The sequence below is a fragment of the Lontra canadensis genome, unplaced genomic scaffold, assembly GCF_010015895.1.
Source record: "Lontra canadensis isolate GAN:19392208 unplaced genomic scaffold, GSC_riverotter_1.0 scaffold76, whole genome shotgun sequence".
Taxonomy (NCBI): Eukaryota; Metazoa; Chordata; class Mammalia; order Carnivora; family Mustelidae; genus Lontra; species Lontra canadensis.
In genome coordinates this window covers 9583547-9611499 of record NW_022631070.1, presented here as the reverse complement: position 1 = coordinate 9611499, position 27953 = coordinate 9583547, and the positions used below count along the sequence as shown (strand labels likewise).

Genomic DNA, 27953 nt, shown 5'->3' with positions numbered 1-27953 from the left:
GGCTCTGATGGGGGCGGATGACGGAAAAGGGTTATTGCCTGCCCCGCATGGGTTTGGTTACAAATTCAAATTTTCTAGCTCCACTGTGTATCCTGATTGGAGCTCACGTTTCTAAATACCTGAATTGTGGACTGAGCCTGTCCTCAGGGAGTGGCCCCTTGAAAGGCCGGCATGGGGCCAGTTAGCACCGTTTGCAAATAACTGTTTCTCGCCCTTCCTCCTGCATCCTGTCCCGTGGGGCTGCGTCTGGCGGAGGAGCCGAAGGAGGAACACGCGACTGTCAAACTTGCAGTCGCAGCACAGCAGTCGGCAGGCGGCCCGGGTGGCTCTCTGGACTGGCGACGGGCCTGCACCGCGCAAGACAGAGCGCACGGTGCTGCGACGGGCACCCTGTTTGTGGCCACCACATCACTCAGATGACGCAGGCCAGTACGTCCTGAGAGGCCGGGGAGCTTCTGTGTGGAACAAGCAGTGGGGAAGGCCCTTGGCTGGTTGCTACTCCGAGAGCCGGTGGCAGGACTAGGATACGCTTTCGTCACGCAGAACTTCAGTCAGTAACTGAGCTTGTGACGACATTTTATCATCAAACTGGGTACTCTTGCTGGTTTTACTTGGAGGGGTGGTCGACCGTCTGGCCCTGAGCACCAAGAACTCAGGTGTTGCGACAGGAACGTGTCGGTGCTCATCTTGGTCTTTCTGGGTGTCACACAGAATGTCCATATTTTTTTTAAACATTTCGTTTATTTGAGAGAGAGACAGAGAACAGCTGGTGGGGGGCAGAGGCAGAGGGAGAAGCAGGTTCCCCACTGAACAGGAAGCCCGATGCGGGGCTTGATCCTGGGACCTGAGATCATGACCTGAGCTAAAGGCAGACACATCACCGACTGAGCCCCCTAGGCGTCCCAGAATGTCCAACTTAAGAAATTCTGCCTGCACCTGATTTAGAATCACTTGGAAATTAGTCATGCAAGCCAAAGTGCACAGATTACAAACCTTTGGTTATCACCTTTTATTTTCTTTTAGAAAAGAGGTATAAGATTTCGTCAAAACTGAAGGTCCTTTAGGAAACTGTAAAACGGAGACAGTTTCAACGGTGAGTTCCTGTAACAGAATGAGGCACGTACCATCCCTTAGTTAAAGCACGGAAACATCCCTCTTGATGGCGGCCAGCAGGAACAAGGGTGTTTCTTCTCCAGCACAGGCAGCACGGCCCTGCCTGCCCCTCGTTCCCAGAAGACACCCCACCCGTGCACACGGCCCGTGCTTGAGTCAACACCAGTGTCGTGGGGTCGTTCGCAGCACGTGACCTGCAGTGCCGTCGCTCATCCATCTCCACGGAATACCAAATAAAGTAGTCGTCCCAACGAGGTCAGGAGCAAAGTTACTCCTCAAATGCAGCGCAGCGAGCAAAGTGGCTTTGGAGTCCATTTCCAGCTGTGCCACTCAGCAGCTGGTGCCAGGAAACAGACCGGTTGACCTCTCCAAAATTAACATTCTTATCTGCAAAACGAGACGATCACGTCCACCTCACGGTGCTCTGGTAAGAAGTAACAGTCACCCGGCAAATCGTAGAGGCACCCTGTGTGGCTATTGTTACGTAAGGCCAAATAGGAATTTGCTCAAATAAAAACTCAGACTATTATCCTACGCAAGCACCAACAGCACACAGGTAACACTGACATGGTTTTCCTGCGTAGCTACCGTGCACCAAGCACTCCAACAAGATGCCTCACGCGTACCAGCCGAGCCTCACAGCAGCCCTCTCCGCAGGCATGATTCCTGCCCCCAGTTTGTAAGCAAAGAACCTGAAGCTTAGCGGAGTTGAGCGCCTCAGGCAAGATCATGTGGGGTGGGGACAGGCCTCAGAAACACAGTCCCCGGTCTTAGCCCACCATGCAGCTCTGAAGAGCGTGTTACACGGCCCCTGTGGAGGGGGTTCGAATGCTGTCACCGCCCTGCGTGGGATGAGGGCGCGGCCCCAAAGGATTCACACCCCGGCCAAGCTAAGACGACATCCGTCCTGCCGCTGCACTTCAGATCCAGCAGGACTCACAGACCTGAGCGGCAGACCCCGTGCGGACGTCGCCGTTACAGTAACACACCCCACTTGCTAGCTACCGATGAATGTGTCCCCCGGAATCCAAGTGTTGAAGACCCAATCTCCAAAATGATGGTATGAGGAGGTAGAACCCATGTGACGGGACCGTGTCCTCATCCCCAGGGAGCTCCCATGCCCCTCCCACGGCAAGGAAGGCCCATGGCAAGAAGGGGACTCCTAGGAACCACGAAGAAGGTCCTCGCCAGAATGCAAGCGTGCCAGCGCCTGATCCTGACCTCTAGCCTCCGGAATGCTGGAAGTGAACATCTGTCCTTTAGAAGCCTCCCTGCGTGTGGTCATTTGTGACAGGGTCCCAGTGGACTGGGGCACCAAGTAACGTCATTAGAGTAAAATTCCCCTCGAGGTGTCAGTGTCACGTTAGAGGTAAACCATGACAGGTAAACCTTTCACCTCTTCATCCTTCAGCGACTTCTCTCATAACCAGTCCCACCAACGACTGAAAGACACACACATACAGCCCTCCTGTGCGGACTCAGCTCACGTCCCCTGGGCCAGCAGTGGAGGCACCACTGGTTCATGCCAGGAGACCGTGGGTTGGGACCCTGAGGTCTGAAAGGCTGTGGGATGCACGGCCGCGGGTCAGGCTGTGGTGGAGAAACCAGGGCCCAAGCATGGGAGCCATGCTGATGGGCAGAGCTTGCTTGTGGCGCGTACATACCTGTGACGAAAGGAAGCACCCTCCTGCCCGCTCTGGGGGCCGCGCAGCTCGTCGGCACGTCAACGTGGAGCGAGCTGGTCCGCAGCTGGCTGGATGGCTGCAGGCTACTCGGGATCCGGGCCTGCAGCCTCAGAACACAAAACCTTCGTGTCCCTTGTCGCTCTGGCTGAGGCACCCACCCTGGCTGTTCACACGTGAGGTCCCGTGCTCCCTCGCCTGCGGTATGGCTCAGTGGGACAACAGAAGCAGCACAAGGCCAGATTCCCCATGTCACGGCCCCCACTGCAGCCTTCCCTCTGCCCATTCCAACCATTTTGGAAAGCTCGGGGCACTGCTGGTACTGCAAGGAATGGCGGGAGGCCGAGACACACTCCCTGCTCTCCAAGGGGCTGTCTCTTTAGGAAATTAGGTGGATCCAGGGGACATCTAGGCAACAGCCCAAAGCAGCACAGGTCCATGCCAGACGCATGGGCCAGAATAGCTTCTGGGGACCCAGGGACATGACCACAGACGCTCTGGAGGGGTCCTAACGCTTTGGTGCCAGACAGCCACCAATGGCCAAGTGACTAAGCCCCACACAAAGTCTCCTTTCAGGCAAGAAGCCTGGTCACACTTCCCTGGCCCAGATGCTGCTATGAGATGTCCTGCCCGTGTCAGAATTACAGCAACAGGAAAATGCAAGAGAGGAGACCCGTCCACAAAACAGAGCTTGGAGAACAAGGCTGGCTGAAGTCACCAGGAAGCCCCACAGGGCACCCTCGAGGGTTGTCCCCCACAGCCAAGGTTTACGGCCGCCCCAAGGCTCGCCCTCTGAGGAGCCCCGGTAACCAGACATCTCCAGACCCGGTCGGAATCAGCTCAGGAATTGGTGAGCTGCCCTCACTGAGGGTGGCAGTGAGGAGAGGCCCCCAGAGACCAGCAGCCTCTCCACGGACGAGTGGCTTGCTCTTAGTGGCCTGGGACACACGCCTGTGCCCCAGGAAGCCATGCTCAGCCAGGCAAAGTGCAGGTGGGAAGGGTAGGACTTAGATTCTCAACACACAGGTGGTGTGGGATGCGAGGGACTTCTGCACAGCAGTGCGGCTCTAGGCCCGCGATGCTCGGGCACACAGACCCGCCGGGCAGCTGGACAGCTGCTGGCGCGTGGCCTGGTGGTCCCATGGCCCCTCTCCCATGTCACACCCACAGACGCTTTAGAGCAGAGGCTGGTTGATGGGTCTCTTCCGTTTGTGGGGTAGTCCCCGTCCCTTGTGAGCAGCAAATAACTCAGATTCTGCATGACCCCACTCTCTGAGGGATGATTTCATTACCACATGTGGCAGCAGAGACTCTCTGATAAGAAACCTGGCATTTACTATCCTTTACGGCAATGCTCAGGTCATTACCTTGTGCTGACCCAAAGAAGTTTTCATATAAAAATTAACGATCATCATATTAACTCCTCTTATGCCTTGTGCTTTTGCACACATCTTCGTCAGTTACCACAAACGATCCTTCAGAGGTGGCATCGTTTTGCCACTTGACGAAGAGGGGCCAGGGCTAAGAACTGTCGGGTTTCCTGCCAGAGTGCACGTAGCTCTCAGGGGGCAGACCCAGGATGTGGACAGGGGCCACGGACTCTCCACCATCACGAGTGCCCTTTGTTTTAGGTAAATAGGATTCCAAACTCAGGAGGGAACGGTAAAAGCAAAGACCTGTCAGTTCTTCACTGATGGGATTTATAAAGTTCTCTCGTTTCTTCTCTGACACGAATGTTAATGTACCTGCTCTTTGTCCAGAGTCTGTTTTTTCTTTCAGCGAATGGTTCCTTTCCTCCATAGGAACAAGCAGACTTCAGCCGTTCTGTGCACAATCAACAACATCGCATACACTGACATTTGGTAACACTATCCCCATCATAAAGAATTCTGTGCCCTCCACGGAGTGTCTGCATATAAGGACTGTGTTTACCGGGCACTGGGATCCCGTCCCCTTCGCCCCTCATAGCCATGTGACTGGGGAGAAGCCAGCCCGCGATCTCACGTTAGCACCACACCATGAAGCGTTGGGAGTATCATCGAGACTAAGGAGAAAAGCACTTGGCAAATGTTAGCAACCTGCCCAAATGCAAGAATTGCTTTGTTATCGCCTCGAGTGAAGAGCTAAAGAAAGGACAGTCGTCTGCCCGAAGCAAAGGATGGACTTACTGAAATACCTGGTTTGTAAAGAGGAGGGGGCAGCCACTGTGAGAGAGGGCAATGGAGAGGCTGAGGACACGCCCGGGGAGAGGCAGAGTCCAAGCAAAGCTTCCCAGAGCTGTCCTGTGGTTTGGCAGGTGCCTGCAGCTGGAGGCCCCCGATGACCCCGGGGCTCCCTGTCTCAGAGCCACCACACGAAAGGGGGCTCGTGTAGCTTGCTGACGGCACAAAGGTCCTTACAGCTCGTGACAGACTCGTGAGTCACAACTGCTTTCGACAGTTAACATTAGCAAGCCGTTTAAAAATTGACAGGACCTGCTCAAAGGACCCGAGAAGGCAGAGAAGCAGAATGGCCACGGGTCCAGAACGGCGACGCCGGGCCAGGCCATCTAGGTTCAGACCCAAGTCGTCCCGGACGGGCCGTGTGACCGCGGGCGGTGAGAGCCTTGCCGTGCCTTGGTCTCCCCACGCTCCGCTGGGGCTTGCAGGAGCTGAGCGAGCTAACACCCGTCCGGGGCTTAGACGGGGCTCGGCACAGGGTCGCACCTACGCAGACTTGCCCGATGCGCGGAGCTGCGTCACCTGGGGGCATCCGCGCCGAGCGCCCGGTGCTCCGTCCCCACCACCCCGCCCCTCGGTGGGACACCACCGGCCACTGGACGCTCCGACGCAGCGCGCAGCCCTCCGCCTCGGACGAGGCCGCGTCCCTGTGCTGCTGGGACTTCCGAGTCTCCGAACCGTGCCCCGGGTCTGACCTCACGGCGGCCCGCGGCGCCGTCTCACACTCACACTACTGTGTCAGCCAGGGCGCAGGGGCCCTTCGGGGCTCCGCAGGGAGGAGCATCTGCCCCCGGGGACGACCGCGCGAGTGTCCGACCCAGGACACGCTGAGTCCGTCCGCAGGCACCGGGGGCGCCGGGGGCAACTCCCAGCCGACGGCGAGCGCCGGTCTGCAGCGGAGACGGGAGCGTCCGCGCCGTCGGAGAGATCCGAGCGGGGCCCCGAGCCCGGCGGCTCCGGAGGGACTCCCGGGAGCGGGGCGGGGGTGGAAGCGCGCGGGCAGGGGGCGGGGTCCGAGGCGGCAGGGACGCGGCGGGAGAGGGGAGTGATGACCGGCCACGGTCCTACCGCGCAGGGACGGGCGGGCGCGGGAGCCCGGCCGGCAGGACTCGGACGCCTTCGGGGCTCGCGGCGGGCGCTACGTCTCTACGGGTCTGGGGACGCGGGCCCGGACCGGCCTCGCCGGCTGGGAGCGGGAGGGGCGGAGCTTGGGCCCCCCCGTCCCGCCGCGTTACCCGCACGTTCGGCCTCGTCGCGTTCCCGAGTCCGGCGTCGGCGGGAACTGGTGCCCCCGCCCCGGGCCCCTGAGACACTCCCCGAGGCCCCCGAGGACCCCAGGACCCCGAGCCCCCCCGCGCCCCCGAGCCGGGTCCGCCCGCCGGGACCTGCCCCTCTCTCCCCCACGCCTGCCCCGCGGATCCCAGCAACTTCCCCCGCGGGGACCTGCCGCCGGGAGGGGGCGCCGTGCTACTCGGAAGCGGAGCCTGGGGACGCAGCGGGGGCATCCGGAAGTGACGCCCGTCGGCGGAAGTCCCGCCCGCCCCGCCGGAAGTCCCGCCGGAAGTTCCGGGCCCCTGTCCGCGCTCCCTCGTGGTAGGTTGCAGGCATGGCGCACTACAACTTCAAGAAGATCACGGTGGTGCCGTCTGCCAAGGTAGGCGACCGCGAGGGCCTGTCCGCTCTCGCCTCTCCCCTTCCGGGTCGCCAGGAAAGCCCGAGCCTGTACTTCGGGCGGGGACAGAGGTCGCCTCCTCCGGCGGGTCAGCCCACGTCCTCGGCCGGTTAGAGCCTTCCGGGGTTAGCGGTTGTCCCGGACACCGGGGGCTTGCTTCGGCGTTGGGGTCCCTTCCCCAGAGGGTAGGGTCCCCCCTTCTTTGGGGTCCCTTCCCCAGAGATCGGGGTCCTCCCCTCCAGAATTAGAGACCTTCCGCAGCCCTTGGGATCCTACCCAGAGAGGGAGGAGGACAGTCGGGAAAACTTCGCGAAGTAGCTGACTTCTGGACGAGCCCCTGGATTGGGGCGGGAAGGGTACAGGTCTCCAGGCTTGAGGTCTGGGTCCTCCCCGTCGCCGACAGGTGTTGTGGGCACCCGTTTGCTTGTCTCTGCTCGGGGCAGTTCAACCAAGAGTTGTTTATGTCTGGGTGACTTCTCGTATCTTGGGAAATTACAGACAGTAGATTTTGGTTTTACTTGTTGTTTTATGAAAGTCAAAGATTTGCGAGTTGAAATTGCAGGACTTTTTTCTTTTGAATGTTTTTTCTGATTTATGCCTGAGTTACTAAAGTTGGAGAGGGCCCTGGGTGTTTGGCTATCAGGGTAACATCAAGAACGTGTGGGAACGAATTTATTTTGGCGGCCATCTGCTAAGGGCTTTTTAAAGGCCAGAAACTATGAACGTGATCGAAGTTGAGTATAAAAGATTAAAGATCCGTTAGAAAAAGTGTATTTAGAAACATGTGGTACCATTGTTTTTAGTCTTTTGAGAGGATTTCAGATAAGCAGATAAAAGGTGGGTGTTTCTGTGTACTGTGTCTTACTTCGTGTAATTGCAGGACTTTATTGACCTGACGTTATCGAAGACTCAACGGAAGACTCCAACGGTTATCCATAAACATTACCAGATTCATCGTATTAGACATTTTTACATGCGGAAGGTCAAATTTACTCAGCAGAATTACCATGACAGACTCTCCCAGATTCTAACAGATTTCCCCAAATTGGATGTAAGTGACTTGGGGACGCAGATGGTGATGTAACGGGAGCCAGCCCGTAACTGGTGTCGACAGCCGCTTCGTGTATGTCTCTGACAAATAGGGGAGGAAACAAATGATTCGTTTGTCAGACTTTGTGAGTTAGTGGCACAGCTGGGAACAGACCACAGGAGTTTGACTCCTTAGTATTCTTCTTTCCCCGTCACACCCACGTAAGAGGCCCAAAGCTGTGTCCTCAGGCTTCCTCTGTCACCCCGAGGCTGGCAGGTGGCAGCCCAAGCTCTCAGTGCTGTCGCTGGGAATCTGGCCGCTCCCTGGCTTGGGTGGGCTTCCTGTCCTTCCTCCTTCCAAGGCTCCCTTTCCTGTGGCCTCAGGTCACATCAGTCGCCCGAGGTCCACCACTGTTTGTGATCCTGTCGCTTTGTTGGCCAGGGATGGCCAGGTCAGCACTGGCCTCTTTGCGACTGCTGAGAGAAAGTTGTGTGGGGAGCAGGGATTTGTGCCTTGAGCGAAAACAGTTGAAACCTTCGCTCCACAGCATAGTCGAGTTTGCTTATTGGTGAAGCTCGGAAAGCAGGAGCCGACGCTGCTTACGAAGTCACTGTGTAGGGTCACACAGCTGCAAGGTGATTTGAGGTGGTAAAGGACATGGGGTGGGGTCAGCAGTACAGGGTGAGAGCCTAAGTTTGCCACTGTCCCAAAAGAGTCTGTGAAGCTCACTTAAGGCCGAGGGGAAGTTGGTTTATGTGACAGGAGTTTCTTCTGTATTTGAGGTGGTGATGGTTCGTTTGAACAATTACAGATGTGCCTAAAGTAAGAGTAGAGGTTTCTGCCAGCAGAAGGCGCGCACTCCCGTGCGTCTCCCAAGCGTGCTGAGGTGCTCCATACGGGCCACTGAACGTGTGAATAGTTTCTGGGGCGAGGGTGGGTACCCTAGAACTTCCCTGGTGGGAGACAGAAGAGTGAGGTTTTTGAAAACTGGTGTGATACTCAGAAACACTTGATCTGAGCAAACAAAATGCTGTGAACTAATTAGTACCCGATTTCTGTAGTTCTTTGTAAGAACTTTTATCTTTTTTCTTCTTGGTATTTTTTTATACAATAGAAGTTTAAATTTGTGAACATTCTATTACCTTTTTGTTCCCCGAGGGGTTGGGGAGGAAAAGAGGGAGAGAGAGAATCTGAAGCAGGCTCCACACTCAGTGTGGACGTGACACTCGGTCTCACCACCCTGAGGTCATGAGCTGCGCTGAAGTCAAGAGTCAGATGCTTAACTGAGCCACCCAGCTGCCCCCCGTGCTTTTTGAACTAGAGTGAGCTATCTGAGAAGAATTTTGGAGTAGGAGGTGAGAGCAGCTGCGTCTCTGGGGATCTGCTCAGGCCCCGGCAGCACAGCAGGCATCGAGGCCCTGTGCTTGTCTGGTGAGGGGAAAGGTGGTAAACGTGGTGGCGATCCACGGCGTGGCAGATGAGCGAGGAGAGCCCGGAGATTGTAGCAAGGCCTGAGGGCAGCGAGGTGGTGAGCCGTGCAGCCGCTCACGAACAACACTGAGGCCATAGGAGCAGCAAGTGCAGAGGCCCGGAGGGACACAGCATGAGGTCTTCCAGGAGTAGGAAGACCAGGTGCTGGGGCCGGGTGTGGAGAGGGGGAGGGTGCAGATGGGTCAGAGCAGATGTGTCCACCAGCCAGCTGGTGCTTGTGTTCTGTCTTAAGCTTTCCAGGCTGACCCTGGGACGGGCCGAGCTTCGACTTACCTTGTAGAGGATGAGTGGCCCTGTGGGGTAGGAGACCGCGGGGAAGGTTGGTGCACCGCGTTAAGCGGCTGGCGGAGCTGAAGAGTTGGGTGCTTGGGAGGAAGAACTAGCGGGTTTGCTCACAGCGCAGGTGACAGTGCTGGCGCCGTCCATGCACGCGGGAACGTGGAGGGTTTGAGGAGGAGGAGGATGGTTTGTATGCATTGATCGAAGTGTGGGTGAGACATCACACAGGAGGGCATGTGGTCTGGAGCTTTATGTGAGGTCTAGCCTGGAGATGTCCCTGCACTTAGATCCACATGAGGTCACCCAGGATGTGAGTGAGGAGAGAAAAGTGCTCCCAGGAACTCTGATGTTGGGTGTTGGGTAGGAGCACGAGGCCACAGGGATGGAGGCCCTTTGGATAGAAAGCATCAAGAAGTGTGAGTGGCCAGCTGTGTGCTGTGCAGAGCTCTGCAGGGATGAAGGGAGTTTGGGGCGGGTCTGGTCTGATGAGCTGTCTGGGTGGGCTGGTGGAGACAGTTCTGACCAGACTGGGTTTCAGGGAGGGAAAGAGCCTCTCTTCGTGGTGTTTGCCAAGAGGGGAACAAAGGAGTAAGAAGGCTTGTGGGCTCGAGGGGACTTGCAGACTTTCAGATTGGGGGGGCGATGACAGCATGTTTGCAGGCCTGGGTTCAGGTCTTGAGGAGTAGGGGAGGAGTCTGGTGCACAAATGGAGAATTGGCTGGGTTTGTGGATAAGGGTGAAGGGGGCACAGTCTTGGGCCCAGGCCAAGTGGGCAGGCAGAGGCAGCAGTGACCCCTGAGCTCGCTTAGATGTTTTCTCAGAGAGCTAAAGAGTCATCAGGAGAGGGGGCAGGGAGAAGATCCTGGGGGGTTGTGGAGAGAGGAAAGGTGGGATGGACTTCTGCAAGTAGTCCTGACATTGGGGTGAGAAACCTGTGCCAAAAAACCGCTCGCTGTGTTTCTGTTCTAGGACATCCATCCATTTTATGCTGATTTGATGAACATTCTCTATGACAAGGATCATTACAAGTTGGCTCTGGGACAAATAAATATTGCCAAAAATTTAGTGGACAAGTAAGGTATTTTCTTAATACAGTATCTTTCAAATTATTGCCCAAAGTGAAAAGCATCTCACATATTTGTTTTTATTTAAGTGTGGCTAAAGATTACGTGCGGCTCATGAAGTACGGAGACTCTCTGTACCGCTGCAAGCAGCTGAAACGCGCGGCCCTGGGGCGCATGTGCACCGTCGTCCGGAGGCAGAAGCAGAGTCTGGAGTATCTGGAGCAAGGTGCCCGTGCTGCGGGAGTGGGAGCGCCGGGGCGTGTGCGCTTCACGGCCCGGTTCTCGTCAAGAACTCCTTTTCGGAATATTTGGTTTTGTTTTCTTTTAGACCTAACAGGGTCGAATGACTTTTCCCCGTCTAGCCTATCAGAAATTCTGGCAGGCTAGTTATTATTGAAAGAGTAGCTAGGAGTTAAAATGCTTACAAATTACTACTGTTAAGAGAATTTGTTTTTCATATTTCGTGTGTAAGGCACATACGCTGTAAATCTCAGGGAGATACCAAGAAAATATGTAAAAAATAAAATGACCCATAGTTTTGACCTATTGATACTATAAATTTTTACCAAAAATTGCATCATGGGATGCCTGGGTGGTTCAGGTAGTTACGCATCCAGCTTTTGATTTCAGCTCATGTCGTGATCTCAGGGTCACAGGATTAAGTCCCTGTTTGGGCTCCGTGCTCAGTGGGGGGTCTGCTTGGGATTCTCTTCCCTGCCCGCCCCCAGCTCGGCGTGTGCAAGTGTGCGCCCTCAGATAAATAAGTCGTCCGGAAAAGCTTTGCGGTATGTGTCAGCGTGAAGTGGCTGCCTGGGTTTGTTACGTAGTAGTTAGAAGACGGTACTGGATTAGCGGAGTATGTGTGATGACACAGTTAGGTGCCTTTTTATGTACATTTTTATGCTACAGATGCTTTTAAGTCATTGTTTCCCTTCCCGGGTATCTGCAAATAATTTGTAACGAGTTGTGCTACTTGACTGCCGTGACAGTGCTTCCAGGGGTCTGTTGTGTCTGACCCCGAGGGAGCGGAGTGGCCTCACTGTGCCTTGTTGTGTGGAAACAGCCCAGGGCCTAGGCAGGAAGTGGTGCACGCACACTTGCTTCAGAATCGCTGATTCTGAAGCAAGATACCATTTCACTCAGAGCGGTCTGGGCAAGTCGACCTGTTTCTGGCTCCATTTTGGACCTGTCCAGTAGGATTCTGGATGCAGCCCGATTTGGGGAGCTCTTCAGTGTACTGTGGTGTGTCTGCAGCGAATCCTTTTCTGTTCGTGTGTTTTCTGCCAACCTGCATTGTAACTGTTGGAACGGGCTTAACGAGCCACGGCCCGGGAGTACAGCTGACTGAAGCAGATCGCGAAGTTTGACTTCTTCCGTGGTTCTTACGAAATTAAGCGCGTGTAATGTGCCTCTCCCACAGTGCGCCAGCATCTGTCCCGTCTGCCCACTATTGACCCAAATACGAGGACGCTGCTCCTGTGCGGGTACCCGAATGTCGGCAAGTCCAGCTTCATCAACAAGGTCAGTGTCTGCTTGTGGCTCAGTCATGATCTCGGGGTCTTGGGATGAGCCCCTTGTCGGGCTTCCTGCCTCTCCTTCTGCTTCTCCCTCTGCTTATGCACTGTCTCTCTGTCTGAAAAATAAATAAAATCTTTAAATAAGTAAGGTTAGTCTGTGTCTGGGGATAACGCAAGTGACCAAGGACCTGAGCCTCGAGGCCTGCTGTGTCCTGTCCCTGTGGGTTGGAGTCCGGCTGGCCGACCAGTCCTTGAGTCAGTGCTGCCCTCGGTGTACACAACCCCTGACTGGAGGGCAGGACTGAATCTGTATGTATCCACATTTGTGTTGCTGTTGTGGAAAACATTGTGTTTTTTGGTGTGTGTTGCTAAGTTTCTTCGGGATTCATGACATTTGAGTGTGGGTTTGTTAACATGCAGAGAGCATAGTCTGGGAGCGGTGACACGGGGGCAGCCGGTGTGGATGGACAGGCCGCAGTTGCTGGACTGGGCTTCCTGAGGTATTTCCTGGGTGTCACCTTGCGTGATGGGTCACTTGTCACATAAGATACTTGGCCCCCGTCCTGGGGAGTGGCTGGGTTGCCGTGTCCTTGAGCGAGTCTTCGTTGGGACTTGAGGACAGTATTGAGTGACATGGTGCTTCAGGACAACTTAGCTGAGCTCCGGGGACTTGAACATCGTAGAAACTGCATTTAAGGGGCACCCCGGTGACTCAGTCAGTTAAAGGTCTGACTCTTGATTTCGCCTCAGGTCGTGATCTCACGGTCATGAGATCGAGCCCGTCATCAGGCTCCTTCTTGGTGCGGGGTCTGCTTGAGAGTCTCCCTCTCTCCCTCCACCTCATCCTCTTGTGTCCATGCGTGCACACTCTTTCTAAAATACGTGGACACGTCTTTTGGAAAGTAGTATTGGTTCATGAGTAAATAGAACAGAAGGTCAGCTCATGCCAGCAGGAGCTCGGGTGCCAGTCGGGAGCAGGTGCGGATGTGTGCACCAGGAGCACTTCTGCTCGCAGCCCGTTTGCAAGTTTCTCTCTGGTCCCCAGCTGTGCTGACGTGACAGGCCACAGCTCTGTGGTGCCCAAGCCAACGGTCCAAGTGCGTGGGAGCCACTCGGTCCCTTACATGGAACCAATAAACCGTTGAGTCCCTCGGGTGCACGGACTACTTTCCAAGACTTGGTAGGGACGTGTGGCCCTGTGTCAGCCGTGCAGCTAGGGCATTTCTGTCTGCACAGCGAGTTTGTGGGGCACTCCTGGGCCCGGGGTGGATCAGAGCGCAAGCTGACGGACACCCGCCAGGCTGGTGGCCTCCCACCTCCCTCCTGTCTGATGGGGACCGTTCCTGTCCTGGCCCGGTCGTGGGAGGAAGTGGGTGGAGCTTGTCCATCTGTCAGCAGAAGCTTCTGTCCTCCGCGGTGTAATTGTGCCAGGTCTCTCTCCTTGTGTGGTCTTGTTTTAATGCCAGAATCCTTTGTCTCAGTAACCCGTAGGTGCGACGTTGACCTTCTCAAGGGGAAATGAGGTGTGGAACTTGTGTGACTGGGGAAGGTGGTTATTGTGTTTTAGGTGACAAGAGCCGATGTGGATGTCCAGCCCTACGCGTTTACGACCAAGTCTCTGTTTGTGGGGCACATGGATTATAAGTATCTGCGCTGGCAGGTGAGTGCCCTCACCTCCAGACACGGAGCTCGCGTCCGGGTGGCTGTTCGCGGGGGTCGACTTCGGGGATCCCTGAGGAACTGAGTGTCTCCCTAATTCCAGTGCGCTGGGGGGAGGACTCTGAGGAGGCAGGAGAGATTCTCGGGGCCACCAGGAGCGCCTCTGCGGAGAAGACTCCGTGAGCTTCCCGGCTGCCTGAGGGCGGCTCAGGGAAGCAGCCGGCGGCCTGTGCGGACGTCCGCTTGTGTTAACGGCCTCCTCGTCGTCTCTGACCCTGTTAATATGAAGGACACTTATTAGCCGTTTAAAAGCTTGGAGCAGTAGAATTTCATTCCATAAATGGTGAAGCCGTTCCTAACGCAGGGGCGTGTTTGCCTGTTGCTCTTCTGTTCTGCTCGGTCGGGGCCCCTGGCTGGCTCAGTCGGGAGAGCGCGTGGCTCGCGACGTCCGGCTCAGGAGCTCAGTCCCTGTGTTTGGCATAGTTTGGCATATGTTAAAAAGAAAAAAAAAGAGGAGTCCTTTTCTCCAGGTCTTTGACTAGTTCTTTAGTGACCTCTGTGGGGTCCAGCCATTCCCCCTTTCTCTTCACATTTAAAGCTTATTTGATTATGGTCAGTGGGGGACCTGTCTTATGTACTGGCTCTGTGGGGGCTGGTTTGGGGTTGCGTCCCTTCCAGGTGTGCTAGATGGGAGGTCTGTGGGTGTGTGTGCTCTGGGATGACACATCTGACCGTTAGGTGGTGGATACACCGGGGATCCTGGACCACCCTTTGGAGGATCGGAACACCATTGAGATGCAGGCCATCACGGCGCTGGCTCACCTGCGCGCTGCCGTGCTGTATGTGATGGACCTGTCTGAGCAGTGCGGGCACGGGCTGAAGGAGCAGCTGGAGCTCTTCCAGAACATCCGGCCTCTGTTTGTCAACAAGGTACGGGTGGCAGCCAGGGCTTTCGGTGTATAACGTGCTCTGCGAGGACGGTAATTTCAGTATCTGCCTTCCCTGTTCCAGCCTCTGATAGTCGTAGCGAACAAATGCGACGTGAAGAGGATCGCGGAGCTTTCTGAAGACGATCAGGCAAGTCACCTTAATATTTTGAGTATTTCTTACTTACTAATTCCAAACCTCATTTCAGGCCAGCAAAGTTTAGAAGGAATTTTAACAATATTAGCCCGGGTTTTTAGTTTACAGCTGAGCTGGCAGCCTTGGCGGGTTATTGGTGGCAGACTAGACCTGGCCTTTCCTGACCTCTGCTCTGCCTTCGAGGCCGTGGAAATGCCCGTGCGTTCAGCAGGTTGGTACATTTAACCTATGGAAGGTCTTACCTTGGTGCCAGAGAGCACACAAAGCGCCTTGAGGTAGGCCTTGCCTCTTCCGGCCTCGGGCGGCCCGGTGCACTGAGTGGCACCTGCAGAGTAGGGGTGTAGGTGGGAGGGTTCTGTGGGTATCACGTGTCTGCTGTGCAGTCCTGTGGGGAAACGAGCTTGGGGACTGAGTGAAGGAGGAGCATCTGTGAACTTGCCAGAACAGTGAGTCAGGAGTGTTTGCTGTACTTTCTGGAGGCAGGTAAGGTGGTTAGGCCTCGCTGTCCACACAGCTCGTGCTGCAGCCCCGGAGAAGCTTTGCACTGGTACTGAGGTTCTCGGACTCTGGGGCACACCCTGGCCTGCAGGGTGGAAGCCTGGGAAGCGTCCCTGGGGTGGGTCACCCTGGAGCTTGGAGAGCAGTGCACTAGATAGCCACACTGTGGCCCCATCTCCTGGAGCACGTGTCACTGACCAGCTCAACGGAGAGGGTCTCCAGGAGGTGGTGCACTGTCCCTTCCCAGTGCCCCTGTCTTGTACTACTGGGACACCGAGTGCTCGGTAAGAGAGGGTTTTTCAACAGCCGTGCTGGTGTCTCGGGCACTGCACCGTGTTCAGTCAGTTACTGGCCAGGTACGCGTGGCCTGGTTGGAGAGGACCCAGTCCCTGATAAGTGAGCTCCAGTTTTTAGGTGCCTGCACGGTGGGTGGAGACGAGGGTAAAGTTGTGAGGCTCAGATGTTAGGGTGAGTGTCAGGCAAGGTGCTCCGGCTTTGAGGTCAGGTGTGCCCAGGCCCCAGTTTCGTGGTCCGCCTGCTGTGATGGGGTTGGTTTCCATTCTGGAGTCCCTGGTACTAAGAGCCGCATTCCTGGGTGGCTTGTCGGCAATGTCATCAGGCAGACGGGAAAGCACGTGGGCAGGGGATGCCATCGCAACGGTGCTGTTGGGTTAAGCCGAGGGTGCAGCCTGCCTGTTGCTCTGGCTTGTCGCTGGTCTTACGTGCGATAAACACGGTCACTGTGAATTCAGGTAGAGGAGGGGTATCTGGGCCACAGGCTAGTCAGACCCCAGTGTCCCCAAGACCATTGCTCTTTGCAGGGGAGGAGGGAGTCTCCTGCTAAGTCAGACCCCGTAGTGAGGGTGGTGGCCTTGTTTGTGACCGGTTTTCCCGTAATAGGGTTGACCTACGTCTGGACGAGGGTGTGCTGGTGAACAGGCGCACAAACGAAGCCCCTTATTCCAGATCTGAGCGATTGCTACGTTTCTGTGCTGTTTTAAGGAATTCTCTTAGGTTGTAGAGACCAAATGTTTAATTGAGAAATCGCATTGAAGACATTCTAAAAGAAATTCTGTAGGGGCGCCTGGGTGGCTCAGTGGGTTAAAGCCTCTGCCTCTGTCTCAGGTCATGATCTCAGGGTCCTGGGATCGAGCCCCACATCGGGCTCTCTGCTCAGCGGGGAGCCTGCTTCCTCCTCTCTCTCTGCCTGCCTCTCTGCCTACTTGTGATCTCTGTCTTCAAATAAATAAATAAAATATTTTTATAAAAAAAAAATATTCTGTAGCTTGATGTTGCCAGGATCCTTGTTAGAAGATGATATCGTAGAAAAAAATGCTCCAGGGAGCATTTGGTCTACTTTCTAGTCTGGTTTGATCTTCCTGGTAATGGGTATTTCCTTAATCACAGAATAATATAGGGAAAGATCAGCATTTGGGGAAATGTCCTTTAGATGAGTTTAGAAACGAACCGTGGATGTGCCAGCTAGCATATATGATACCCGTGTGAAGAACAGAATTATTCATGGGGAAGTGGAAATAGATAATGGCTCTCTCGTTTTTTCTTTTGTCTTCCCAGAAAATATTTGCAGATTTGCAGGCTGCAGGATTTCCCGTGGTTGAGACAAGCACCCTGACGGAGGAGGGGGTCATGCAAGTGAAAACGGAGGTCAGTGCTTCGTGCTTCCCTTTAGGGCCTTTGTCATCAGAGGAGTCCGTTTTGGGGAAGGACGCGCTGTCTGCAGGCATCGTGGGCGGGGAGCCCTCGAGGTGGCCAGTGGGAGAGCCTGTGCACAGCACTGAGCCTGGTCCCCGCCCGTCCAGTTGAACGCGGGGCTTGAGGGGACCCTCTGAGTCCCACATGGGTGGCTTCACTCCTTCCACTGCCCGCTGTCCTTCCGGACCTGGCAGGAGGGCTGCAGGAGCCGTACTGTCACGGAACTTGGGCGGACGTCGAATGAGCAAGAGGAGCACAGAGAGAGACGTTTCCTCTTGGGTTTCAGATGCAAGTCTGATCACTTAGGCCGGTCTGATGCTGTGGTTGACTTGGCTCTGGTGCTCTAGTCACAGTCCCCGGGGCGTGGGGCGTGAACCTGGCTCGAGGCACAGCACAAGTCGCTGGTGGCCTGAGGCAGGCCTGGAAGGACCGTGGAATGTTGCCTCGGGATGCTGCCCCAGCCTGGGCTGGTGGCCTGCTTCCTCCTGAGCGCGTGGTCTGCCCCAGGGGTTTCCGTGGACTTTGGGGTGGTCCCCAGGACAGCACTAGCTGCTGTGACTCCCGAGGAAAAGCACATGGTGGGGTCTAAAGCTTTGGAACATGGTCTGCTGATGAGCCGGGGGTGGGAGGGGGAGCTGGTTCCTGTCCCGCACCCCCGCGTCCAGCCCTGAAGGCGGGATGCCTTGCAAGCCTGGTCCTGTTTCCTCACCTCAGGCTTGTGACAGGCTCCTGGCTCATCGAGTTGAAACCAAAATGAAAGGAAATAAAGTGAACGAGGTGCTGAACAGGCTGCACCTGGCCGTGCCGAACAAGAGAGACGACAAGGTGAGGTCAGCCTTCCCGAGAGCCTGCGAGCCAGCACCCGCCGAACGCGGGGCTCTCGGGCACCGCACACTCACGCAGAGTGACAGTGCCGTCATGTGCCGTGACGTGGTGGTAATGTCTCGTTCGTCCTTCCGTTCTCTCCGGTGTGTAAGCACGCTTGTGAAAATCCTAGAGGTGTGCCACGTTCCTTAACATTGTTGGTTTTCTGGGCACGGATGGCAGCGTCGGTGAAGCGTCAGACGGGTTCAGCCCAGGGCGCAGTCCTCAGGGTTGTGGGATCAAGCCCCGTGTTGCTGTTGGGGGGGGGGGGCGCACTCAGCAGGAGTCTGAGATTCTCTCTCCGTCCCTCCTACCCGTGCTCGCTCTCTAAATCAGTCTTTAAGAAAATTTTTATTGTTGGTTTTCTTGCTATTGCTGGGCTCCGTAGCACGTCTTTATCCGTAACTCTGTTTTAATTGCGGATGTATTCATAGAGTGAATTTTACGGTAGGGAGTGGAGGAGGTCAGACCGTGCCCTCCAGAAATGCCTTCCTGGGCTGCGCTGTGCATCGCCTGGATCTTGTAACGCTGTGCTTGCTGGTGTCAGTCTCATCCATTAAAGGTGTTCCCGTTCCTGGGATTTCCTTGATGATTAGGGAGGCGAGCTTTTTTTTTTTCTTAAAGGTTCTATTTTTACGTAATCTCTACCCCCAACGTGGGCCTTGAACTCGCAGTCCTAAAACCGAGAGTCAGGTGCTGCGCCCTGTCAGGCAAGACTTTTTTCGTGAGCTTATTGGCCTGTTGGTTCTTCAGGTCATTTATCGGTTACTCATTTAATTTATGATTTTCACGTAAAGGAAATCAGACTCTCACATTCTATAGGTTTTTGTTGTTGTGCTTTGGTCATTTGCATTTTGAATTGGGTTTCTTTTTTCAGCCTCGGGTTGCACTTTTTTTTTTAAGATTTTATTTATTTATTAGATAGATCACAAGTCGGCACAGAGGCAGGCAGAGAGAGGGGAAAAGAAACAGGCTCCCTGCTGAGCAGAGCGCCCGATGCGGGGATCAGTCCCAGGACCCTGGGATCATGACCTGAGCCAAAGGCAGAGGCTTAACCCACTGAGCCACCCAGGCGCCCCTGGTTATACATTTTTAATCTAATATTTAATATTTAATTTTTAAAATATGTGCTAATATATTTTCATAATATATTATGCTAATATAGCTAATATTGAGGTGTTTTTGTTTTTGTTTTTGTTTTTTAGCGGCTACTGGGTTTTGTGTCCTGCACAGAAGGACCTACCATTTGTGATGGCTCAGTGTGGCTCAGTCATTAAGTGTCTGCCTTCGGCTCAGGTCATGATCCCAGGGTTCTGGGCTCAAGTACAGCATTGGGCTCCCTGCTCAGTGGAAATCCTGCTTCTTCCTCTGCCTGCCACTCACCTGGTTGTGCTGTCTCTCTTTGTTATATTAGTAAATAAAATCTTTTTTGTTTATTTTAAAAATTTTTTAAGAAGATTTTATTTATTTGACAGAGGTCACAAGTAGGCAGAGAGGCAGGCAGAGGGTGTTGGGGGAAGAAGGTCCCTGCTGAGCAGAGAGCCCGATGCGGGAATCGATCCCAGGACCCTGAGATCATGACCTGAGCCAAAGGCAGAGAGAGGCTTTAACCCACTGAGCCACCCAGTCACCCCTAAAATCTTATTTATTTATTTATTTTTAAAGATTTTTATTTCTTTGTTTAACAGAGAGAGAGATCACAAGTTTGCAGAGAGGCAGGCAGAGAATGGGGGTGGGGAACAGGCTCCCTGCTGAGCGGAGAGCCCGATGCGGGACTCTATCCCGGACCCTGAGATCATGACCTGAGCTGAATGCAGAGGCTTAGCCTGCTGAGCCACCCAGGCATCCCCTTAAAATCTTTTTTAAATAGATAAACTTTGGATCAGGTATGGAGTCTTCCTGTTTCCTTGCCCAGTTGGCCCTGCGGTTCTGCTCAGTGGTCTTTTGGATTGGAGTTGGTCTGACTTTGCAGGGAGGTGCATGCCTCTGTTTTTTCTCTCATGTTCCTTTTGCATTCGGCAACGTATTTCCATAACTCTTTCTGGTGATGTCCCCTCAGGAGAGGCCCCCTTTCATCCCCGAGGGAGTGGTGGCACGCAGGAAGAGAATGGACATCGGGGAGCCCAGGAGGAAGCGGGTAGGTCTGCTTCAGGGGTGCAGAAGGCCGTTTGTGCATGGGGCGGGCACAGAGCGTGACACTAAGCGCACCTGGGCCCGTGCTGTCAGGCTCCATGAGCACAGATGTGAGTGGTGGGGTCCCCGGGACATGGGAGCTGGGCCTCACAGGTGTTAAAGGTGTGGGCTGGCAGGCTGGAGAAGAGGTCGTCTCCCAGGGGTGAGGGGGGCTCCACAGTTGTGCACCGGGAAGGCCAGCGAGAGCTGACGGGAGTGCTCTGCCCTTTTGTTGCAGGAACGGGACCTCGAGGTGGAACTGGGAGACGATTACATTTTGGACCTTCAGAGTAAGGGCTGACGTCCAGGTCGGGAAGCAGCGGAAGGGCTTCTGTGCCCGCACGTCCTGCAGCTGCACCTTAATCTCTGTCTTCGAGAAGTGATTGGGCCCTGAGGCTTCTTACAGGCAGTTTTGGTGGCTTCGGGAGGGCGGTGTTTAGCTCGCGTGGTGCACAGGTGCTGGCGTGCGCCGCTGCCGCTGCCGGTCTGCCACCACTGCCTTCGCCTCCCCTTCTGGGCCTGCGGTCCTGCAGCGCTCGCTGGCCGACCCTGGCGTGTGTTCCTTTGTTAGGGGTGGGGTACAAGTGCTCTGTTGTCTGCCTGGTGAAACGGGTGTGAGAAGTCACTTTGGGCACATCGTGGTTGAAGGTATTAAAAACTGTAGTAAACACGTCCTTTCTTTTCTACTTCAGAGTACTGGGATCTGATGAATTCCTCCGAGAAATACGACAAGATACCAGAGATCTGGGAAGGCCACAATGTAGCAGATTATATTGATCCTGACATCATGCAGGTCTGTGTCACTCACTGAACTGTGATTTTACTCCTTACGGGACCAAGGTATCAGCATGGCCGTTGGCCTGCCTGGACTTGTCGCTCGTGTTCCTTCTACACCATGAGCCTCCCCACCCCACCACCAGTGGCCTCTCCTGCCGAGGGTCCTGGAGACCCCAGGGCTCTGCTCCTCTGGTCTGAGCCGTGACCTCTTTTGTGGGGCAGGTGCACTCCATGGTCTGCGAGCTCCCCGCCCTCCTGCTGGACCCGCTCTTGCCTCCTGGAGCCCTGCTCCTTGGCGGTGGCTCCCTCCTGCTGCTGTCTCTTCGCAGGTTCTTTCTCTTCAGAAGACAGAATCTTTCTTAAAGCCTTTGTCCTCTGTGGGGCAGGCTCCTTCATTTGCACACTGAGGCCCACACTCCCAGCCCCAGGAACCCGGTCATGGGCTCCTTTAATCTCCACCCCCAGCACTGGGCCTGAACTCAGGATCCCGAGATCAGGATTTGCACGCTCCACGGGCTGAGCCAGCCGGGCGTTCCCGTGACCGGTTTCTTAGTAACTGTGTAGCCAGTGGTGGCGTTTGTGTTTGAGGACGGCCTTAGAATGGATAAAGGGGATGTTCTAGTCACATATCAGCTCACATTGATAAGTTTCTAGTTTTACAGCAGGTGTTCACGTGTGTGTGTGTGTGTGTGTACACACACGTGCGGTAGAGGGGTGTACTGGGGAGTGAGGGGGATAATGGTTGCATATTTCACCTTGATGTCTGCAGTAATCGTCAGCAAAGAGAGGAATGGCACCGGACAGCTCACAGGGTTTGTGGGCTCACTGCGGGGCGTGAGCTCCAGGGCGTCCCTGCGCGGGACTGGGTGCAGGCACTCATCGCCCCCAAAAGGCCGAGGGAAACTGAGCTCCTGTAGGAATATTGTTACACTTGAGAGTTTTTCACTGTTGTGTTTAATGACAATTCTTTTTAAGAAATTAGAAGAATTAGAAAAAGAAGAAGAACTAAGGACGGCGGCAGGCGAGTACGACAGCGAGTCTGATAGTGAGGATGAAGAGATGGGGGAGATCCGCCAGTTGGCGAGGCAAATTCGGGAAAAAAAGAAACTGAAAATTCTGCAGTCCAAGGAGAAGAACACACAGGGCCCCAGGATGCCACGGACCGCGAAGAAGGCAAGTTCTGTGTTTCTAGAGTGCCAGGACCAGCTCGCGTGGGTGTCGGATTCTCGCACAGCCGATGCTAAGTGACATTGCATCCCAGATGTGGCTGTGGGATTGCACATACATTGTACTGTCGACGGGTCTGGTGTCGGAGTTGGGTTGAGCCCCAGTCAGCCGAATTTTGCCGACGACCCCTTTTCCTCATGACTTCTGGGCTCTGCACTATTGGAGGCAGCTTCTTTGCAGCTGAACAGAGTGAGGTGGTAGTTTGAGATTTGTGGCAGGAAAGCTGTCAGCCACCCTGTTCCTGTTGCTTATTTTCCGTGCGAGTCAGGGTTCATCTTACAGAAGCGTGAGCCAGTCCGGCTTAAGTCCGTGGACAGTTTCTTGGCTCCTGTGACGGGTTAGGATGGGGGGGTCACACTTCAGGCAGGTGGTTCGAATGGTCTGAGAATTCTTTCTGGTCTCAGTCCCGTCTCTGTAGGATTTTTCTCTCCTGCTCTCTGCTCGCCCGGGTGGCAGGTGAGGCCATGTCCTGTGGCACCCTGAGACCACGGGGTGTGGTAGACAGGATGGCGTGCAGGGCAGCTAAAATATGACAGGAGTGGAAGGGAAACAGTGATGTTCCAGACATCTCTTAATGGATGACGGCGTGTCTGAAATACTGTTTTCATGAGATGGCAAGTGAGTGGTTCTTGGTAGACGGGACATCTGTGTCCCCTGTGGTGCTCGGTGGCTTTGGAAGGAGACGCTGTGGCTGGAGTTTGCGTCTTGGGGCACATCATGTGACCTCAGCGCCAGGGACCCTGCACGCAGAGACCCCCCCCCCGCAGAGCTGTGCAGAATCCAAGGACATGATGTGTATGTCGTCTTATCCGTGGCCACTGCTTGGGAGATGGTGGTTTCAGCAGCTTTAATGCCTGTCCAAAAATACGAACATGAGCTCAATTACAAGACTTACTTCCTAGAAAAAATGTAGGTCATTGTAAAAGGTACATTTTCCCTTCAGTCTTTTTTTTTAAACATATCATCAAAGTAATTTTGCTTAAATTCCTTTCCCCCATGTTCAGGTTCAGCGGAAAGTCTTGGAGAATGAGATGCGCAGTCTTGGTGTTGACATGGATGACAAAGACAACGTAAGTGTGTGGAGATGGTCCTGGGGCACGGACGGCTCTGCCTTAGGACACCAGCTCTTCGAAATCCGGGGGCTGGCGGAGCTGGTTACAGAAGAGAGGGGAGCCGGGAACGCGTGTGTCGAGGCTCAGCATGGAGGTGCTGACTGAGAGCTGAACACGCTTGTCCCACCGCTGTCTCGGCCCTCGGACGGCTCAGGGCCCTCGCGGGTGGTGCAGAGGCTGTTTCCAGCCTCTGTTCTTGTGACCGCAGCGAGAGTTGAGGGACGTCGTGCTCGCTTCATGTGACCCTGCCTGTGGGCCGGCCCCGGTGCATGCACTTTGTGGGGTTTGGTTTTGTTTGTTCTTTTTGTTCTTTTTGTCAGCTTTTTATCGTATTTGTGCCTACATCGTCTTCCATTCCAGGTTAACGAAAAACACGAAAACTACCAAAACCACAAAAGAAAAAAGTCACTTGTGTTTGTAGCACACAGAAATGATCTAGTGGACATGCAGTTTACACCTTTTTATTCAGCTTCTTATGGGGAGAGCTTGAACTTTCTCTTTTTCCCTTTAAAATGTATTTATAACCGTATTCTATACATCATGCCTATTTCCCATTGTGGTATGGCATTTTTTGGATAATTTTCGAGTAAAAAGTGTTGGTTTAGCCTAAGCTTCTGGGATGGGTTGTTCTTTAAAAATTCATTGGGTGTCAACTCAGAATACACGGTGACGTGTGAGTAACGTACAATATAGTAGAAGTAATCTGTGTCTGGGAAAAATACAAGCTAGAATAGACTGTCAGAGAACAAAACGTAAACTTGCTTTTTTAATTTTTAACTTGAATTTTGATATTGGTGACTTGGGTCTTCATGTCGTGGCTTCAGCATAGTGACCAGATAGATATATGAGGGTTTGCTGTGTCCGTCCTCATGAGAGGAGTTTAGGCTGTAAATAGTTCAGAACTCTTCCCGGGGCCCAGCAATTAAAACGTGGGTCACATAACCATTGGAATTCTGATTTTTTTCCTTGATGAATGATGCTGGAGCTTATATATTTTTTTAAGATTTTATTTATTTTACAGCGAGTCTGTATGAGCAGATCGGGCTGGGGGCAGAGGGAGAAGAACCAGGTGCACACTCCCTGCACGTAGCGCAGCGCTGAGCTCGATCCCAGGGCCCCAAGATCGTGACTTGAGCTGAAAGCAAGCGTTGGACACTTAACTGTCTGAGCCCCCCAGGCACCTCTGGAGCATATGTGTTTTTTTGTATGAAGTAACTTTTTTGTATTCTGGATTATTTTATTAAAACAGGTTCCCAAATTAGAATAACAATCAAAAGATAATGTGTTAAAGCTCTTTTCCGAAGGGTTAGACTAATTCGGCTTTTAATCGGTGTGCGAGGGCCGTGTCCACGCTGAGCGTTCTGTTGGCGAGTGCGCGTGCAGGTTGACCGTGCCAGCTGACGGCCTGTGCGCCGGTCGAGCAGAGAACAGTCGCTGTGTCTGCTGAACCTCAGCTCGGAGCTTTCTGGGCGCTGTCTCCTGTGGTAACCCCCGAGCTGGAGAGGAGAGGACACTACATCTGAAATAGAAGTTCGGGCATCGGTCTCACGATCTGGGGTGTGGGAGAACGTTGTGGAATGGCCAGCTTCTAGTAGATGCTTTCTGACGGAGTTAAACTCCCGTCCGTAACATAAAGCGGCGGTCGAGTGGGAAGGAACATTCGGCCGGTGACTAACACGATGTCCCAAGAGCTGTAGCTTGTTCAGTCGCATCCTTCAGAACTCTCGAGTGTCCTGTCCCCTTGTCAGTGTAATTTCGCGTGTGTGACCGCAGCCCTGAATTTGCTGTTCGTGCTTTCCAGGCCCATTACGCAGTCCAGGCCAGGAGGTCCCGGAGCGTTACTAGGAAGAGGAAGCGGGAGGACTCTGTTCCACCCCCGTCCGTAGCCCGCAGCCGCAGCTGCTCTCGGCCTCCACGGGATGTCTCTGGCCTTCGGGACGTCAAGGTTAGTCCCTGTGATGTGCGATAGAAAACGGGCCTCTGTTGGTGACTCATGGACTCAGGCACACCCTGCAGCTGTCATTCCGAGGTCAGGGACCACAGATGGGGACTGGTGCCCCCCGAGAGGCCAGCTCAGCATTCTGGACCCTTGCCCTAGAGCTGTCCTCCCGTGGGTGGTAGAAGCATGGTGTCCTAGGACTCTGTGCTTAGAACCAGCGGCCAGAGCCCCTCCAGGGGCTGGCTGTGCTCAGTCTTTTGGGAACTACATTGGATATGTACAGTCTCTTTCACGGAAGCTTTTCTTATTAAATAAACACAGAAATGGTTAGTTTTGGCATTTCGAAAGTTCGGGTACAGGAGAAAGTCTATATATAAAGTGGCAGACCGTTTACTTGATGGAAGCCTGGAGATTTCCATCTCCTAGATACCTGGATTTTCATAAGACCGGTTGCCGCTTGTCAGATGGGAGCGGTGTGGTTTCACGGGCTGACTCCGCTTTGTTGTTTGTCTAAGAGGGAGCTATAGCCGATGGGCCCAATCTTCCTGTTCCTGCTGGGCACGGACTTGTCTGGACAGAATGTTCTTCCCGTCCTCGCGTGCACAGGGTCGAGGTCTGCAGCCCCTGGGTCCCGGGGCAAAGTGCAGCGACAGACTCGTCAGCGCTTCTCCTCGCAGAAGAGATCTGGGCCATGAAGACAGACTGCTGGCCGGTCGTGACAGGTGCGTAGATGCTTGGGGGTTAACGTGTGTTGTGTGTTCTTGTGCTCTGCAGATGGTGAAGAAAGCCAAGACTATGATGAAGAGTGTGCAGAAGAAGATGAACCGCCTGGGGAAGAAGGGGGAAGCCGACCGACACGTGTTCGATATGAAACCCAAGCACTTGCTCTCCGGAAAGCGGAAAGCTGGGAAGAAGGACAGGCGGTAGCGGCCTCTGCCGTGGCAGCATTCCGGCAGGGCGGGGGGGCGCCCGGCCTGGTCTGGTGGGGTCCCAGCCCGTAGACTGCAGAGAGCAAGGACCCCCGGAGCTCTGGCTGCTTTGCTGCCCGCGGGGCGCGCGGCTGCCGGGTGTTGGTGCTGCCCCAGCACCGGTCTTCTAAGGGTGCGGTGGGTTCTGTGTTTAGGGAGTTTTGATCGCTTCAGGTCTGCCGAACTGGAAAGATTGATTGACGTGAATGTGTGTTTTGATGGAGAAAAATCTTACTGCTTTCTGCAAGAGGGAACTTTGGTTCATGTGCGTCTGGTCTTTTTTGAGAAGAGAACACCTCTGCTTGGGGACACAGGCAGAAGGCTGCCAGCCTGCCTACTAAGAGCCAGCGCCTGTGCTAGATGATTTTCTAGACTTTTCTCTGCGATGTGTGTACCCTTGCTACCTGTCTGCAACTAGCCTCTCCAGAATAAACCTCTGAAAGGAAGTGGTTTCGGTTGATTTAGTTTTTTGTTGTTGTTCAGTTATAAGTCACTCTAGTTTGGCGAAATGAAAAGGAAAAAAAAATAACTCATTTGTTTTCAAAACAGAAAGTACTCCTTCGTGGGGTGAGATGTTGGGCAGTGCGGCAGCCAAGCGTGACCTCTGCTGCTCGCGTGAGGAGGCCGGCGTGGGTCCAGCGAAGCACAGCCCACCCCCGCTTCCGCAGAAGCACCTGCTGGCGCCCGTTTGCAGGGCTCCCGGACCGAGGTCGTTGGGCTGCGCGGGTGGCCGCTGGAGCCGCCGTGCACGAGCCGGAGCGCCGGGGCCGCGCTTCCCGACCTTCCAGCTGCGCCCACAGGGCCGCCGGCGCACCCGCAGTTACAGCGTGGCGCTAACCCCGTGCGTGCCGTGCGGCGGTCTTCAGCCTTCCGTCATGTGTCGTCGTTTTCTTACAGGCGTGTCTAACGAGCGCTGTGTTTTGGGGGCATAAAGTCGGATTTCCGTGTACGTGTGCTGAAAAACATTCACTTAAGAGAAGCTGAAATGCACGTGGTGCCGGGGAGACAGGAACCATCTCCGCGGGGATCACAGCTGCGGAGCCGTTCTGGAGCTCGGGTCTCTCTGGAGGCTTGCGTCTTGCAGGGAAGGGCTTGGCTGGCAAATCCATCAGTTTTGGTCAGTTTTAGCCCTTGTGGCTTTGGGGTTCACATAGCAACCCCCGCCCCAGAGCAGGCGGTGTGTGTGTTCCTGTGGCTGCTTGTGTGGGTTAGAGTGGGTGGTGAGGACCTTGTCCCCCAAAGGTTAGGATTCTAGGTTTAGATCGCTGACTGCTGGCTGCTGCTGGTGCAGCTGTAGACAGAGACGGACCCCTTCTTGCAATCCCCGTCCGCGGAACCGGCCGCAGCGGGTTGAAGGAGCCAGTGCCCGTTTCTTTTTCTTTGCTTTTTCCTGCTTTACTTTTCTTGGGGGCCAGATACTTAAGAACTAGGACTTTGAAAAGCAACTGCAGGGGCGCCTGGGTGGCTTAGTGGGTTAAAGCCTCTGCCTTCAGCTCAGGTCATGATCTCAGGGTCCTGGAATCGAGTCCCCCATCGGGCTCTCTGCTCAGCGGGGAGCCTGCTTCCTCCTCTCTCTGCCTGCCTCTCTGCCTACTTGTGATTTCTGTCAAATAAATAAATAAAATCTTAAAAAAAAGAAAAGAAAAGAAAAAGAAAGAAAAGCAACTACATGTGAAGGGAATTTGGAGAGACCACACACATGCTCCAGGAGGGACACATACTCCCAGACGAACTACGGGACCTTCAGTGTTTAGCCGTGGCTGGCACAGTGATACCCTTAAAACAAGGGAGAGTATCTGGTTTCCAGAATCCCCACATTATAAGATTTCAGATGTCCAGTTTTCAACAAAATCACAAGCATACAAAAAAGTAGG

The 27953-nt window shown here is 54.4% G+C and overlaps 2 protein-coding genes across 3 annotated transcripts; both read left to right on the top strand.

The window, feature by feature from the left end:
• Nucleotides 1–5517: 5517 nt before the first annotated feature.
• LOC116881721 (collagen alpha-1(II) chain-like) lies at nucleotides 5518–6611 on the top strand. Its single transcript, XM_032881704.1, has 2 exons — nucleotides 5518–5693; nucleotides 5789–6611. The coding sequence occupies exons 1-2, from the start codon at nucleotides 5518–5520 to the stop codon at nucleotides 6609–6611; spliced, it is 999 nt and encodes a 332-aa protein (XP_032737595.1).
• GTPBP4 (GTP binding protein 4) lies at nucleotides 6587–26517 on the top strand. Of its 2 annotated transcripts, XM_032881685.1 has the most exons (17): nucleotides 6587–6668; nucleotides 7567–7737; nucleotides 10456–10559; nucleotides 10640–10776; nucleotides 11971–12071; nucleotides 13635–13727; nucleotides 14465–14656; nucleotides 14738–14803; nucleotides 16883–16972; nucleotides 17735–17845; nucleotides 19944–20021; nucleotides 20295–20346; nucleotides 20749–20849; nucleotides 21809–22006; nucleotides 23065–23130; nucleotides 24974–25117; nucleotides 25886–26517. In XM_032881685.1, the coding sequence occupies exons 1-17, from the start codon at nucleotides 6621–6623 to the stop codon at nucleotides 26036–26038; spliced, it is 1905 nt and encodes a 634-aa protein (XP_032737576.1). In that variant the 5' UTR covers nucleotides 6587–6620; the 3' UTR covers nucleotides 26039–26517. The 2 variants fall into 2 exon arrangements, with proteins under 2 accessions (XP_032737576.1, XP_032737577.1); XM_032881686.1 differs by lacking the exons at nucleotides 6587–6668; nucleotides 7567–7737 and adding an exon at nucleotides 9700–9902 and having other exon boundaries at nucleotides 25886–26516.
• The last annotated feature ends 1436 nt before the right edge of the window (nucleotides 26518–27953 follow it).

What these genes read in the sequence shown, in the direction of transcription:
- LOC116881721 (XM_032881704.1), top strand. Translation starts at nt 5,518, where the DNA reads ATGCGCGGAGCTGCGTCACCTGGGGGCATCCGCGCCGAGCGCCCGGTG. An exon ending in GACTTCCGAGTCTCCGAACC is followed by an intron (nt 5,694 to 5,788) that starts GTGCCCCGGGTC and finishes GGGGCTCCGCAG; the next exon opens with GGAGGAGCATCTGCCCCCGG.
- GTPBP4 (XM_032881685.1), top strand. Translation starts at nt 6,621, where the DNA reads ATGGCGCACTACAACTTCAAGAAGATCACGGTGGTGCCGTCTGCCAAG. An exon ending in GCCAAAAATTTAGTGGACAA is followed by an intron (nt 10,560 to 10,639) that starts GTAAGGTATTTT and finishes TTTTTATTTAAG; the next exon opens with TGTGGCTAAAGATTACGTGC. An exon ending in CTGGCCTTCGGGACGTCAAG is followed by an intron (nt 25,118 to 25,885) that starts GTTAGTCCCTGT and finishes TGTGCTCTGCAG; the next exon opens with ATGGTGAAGAAAGCCAAGAC.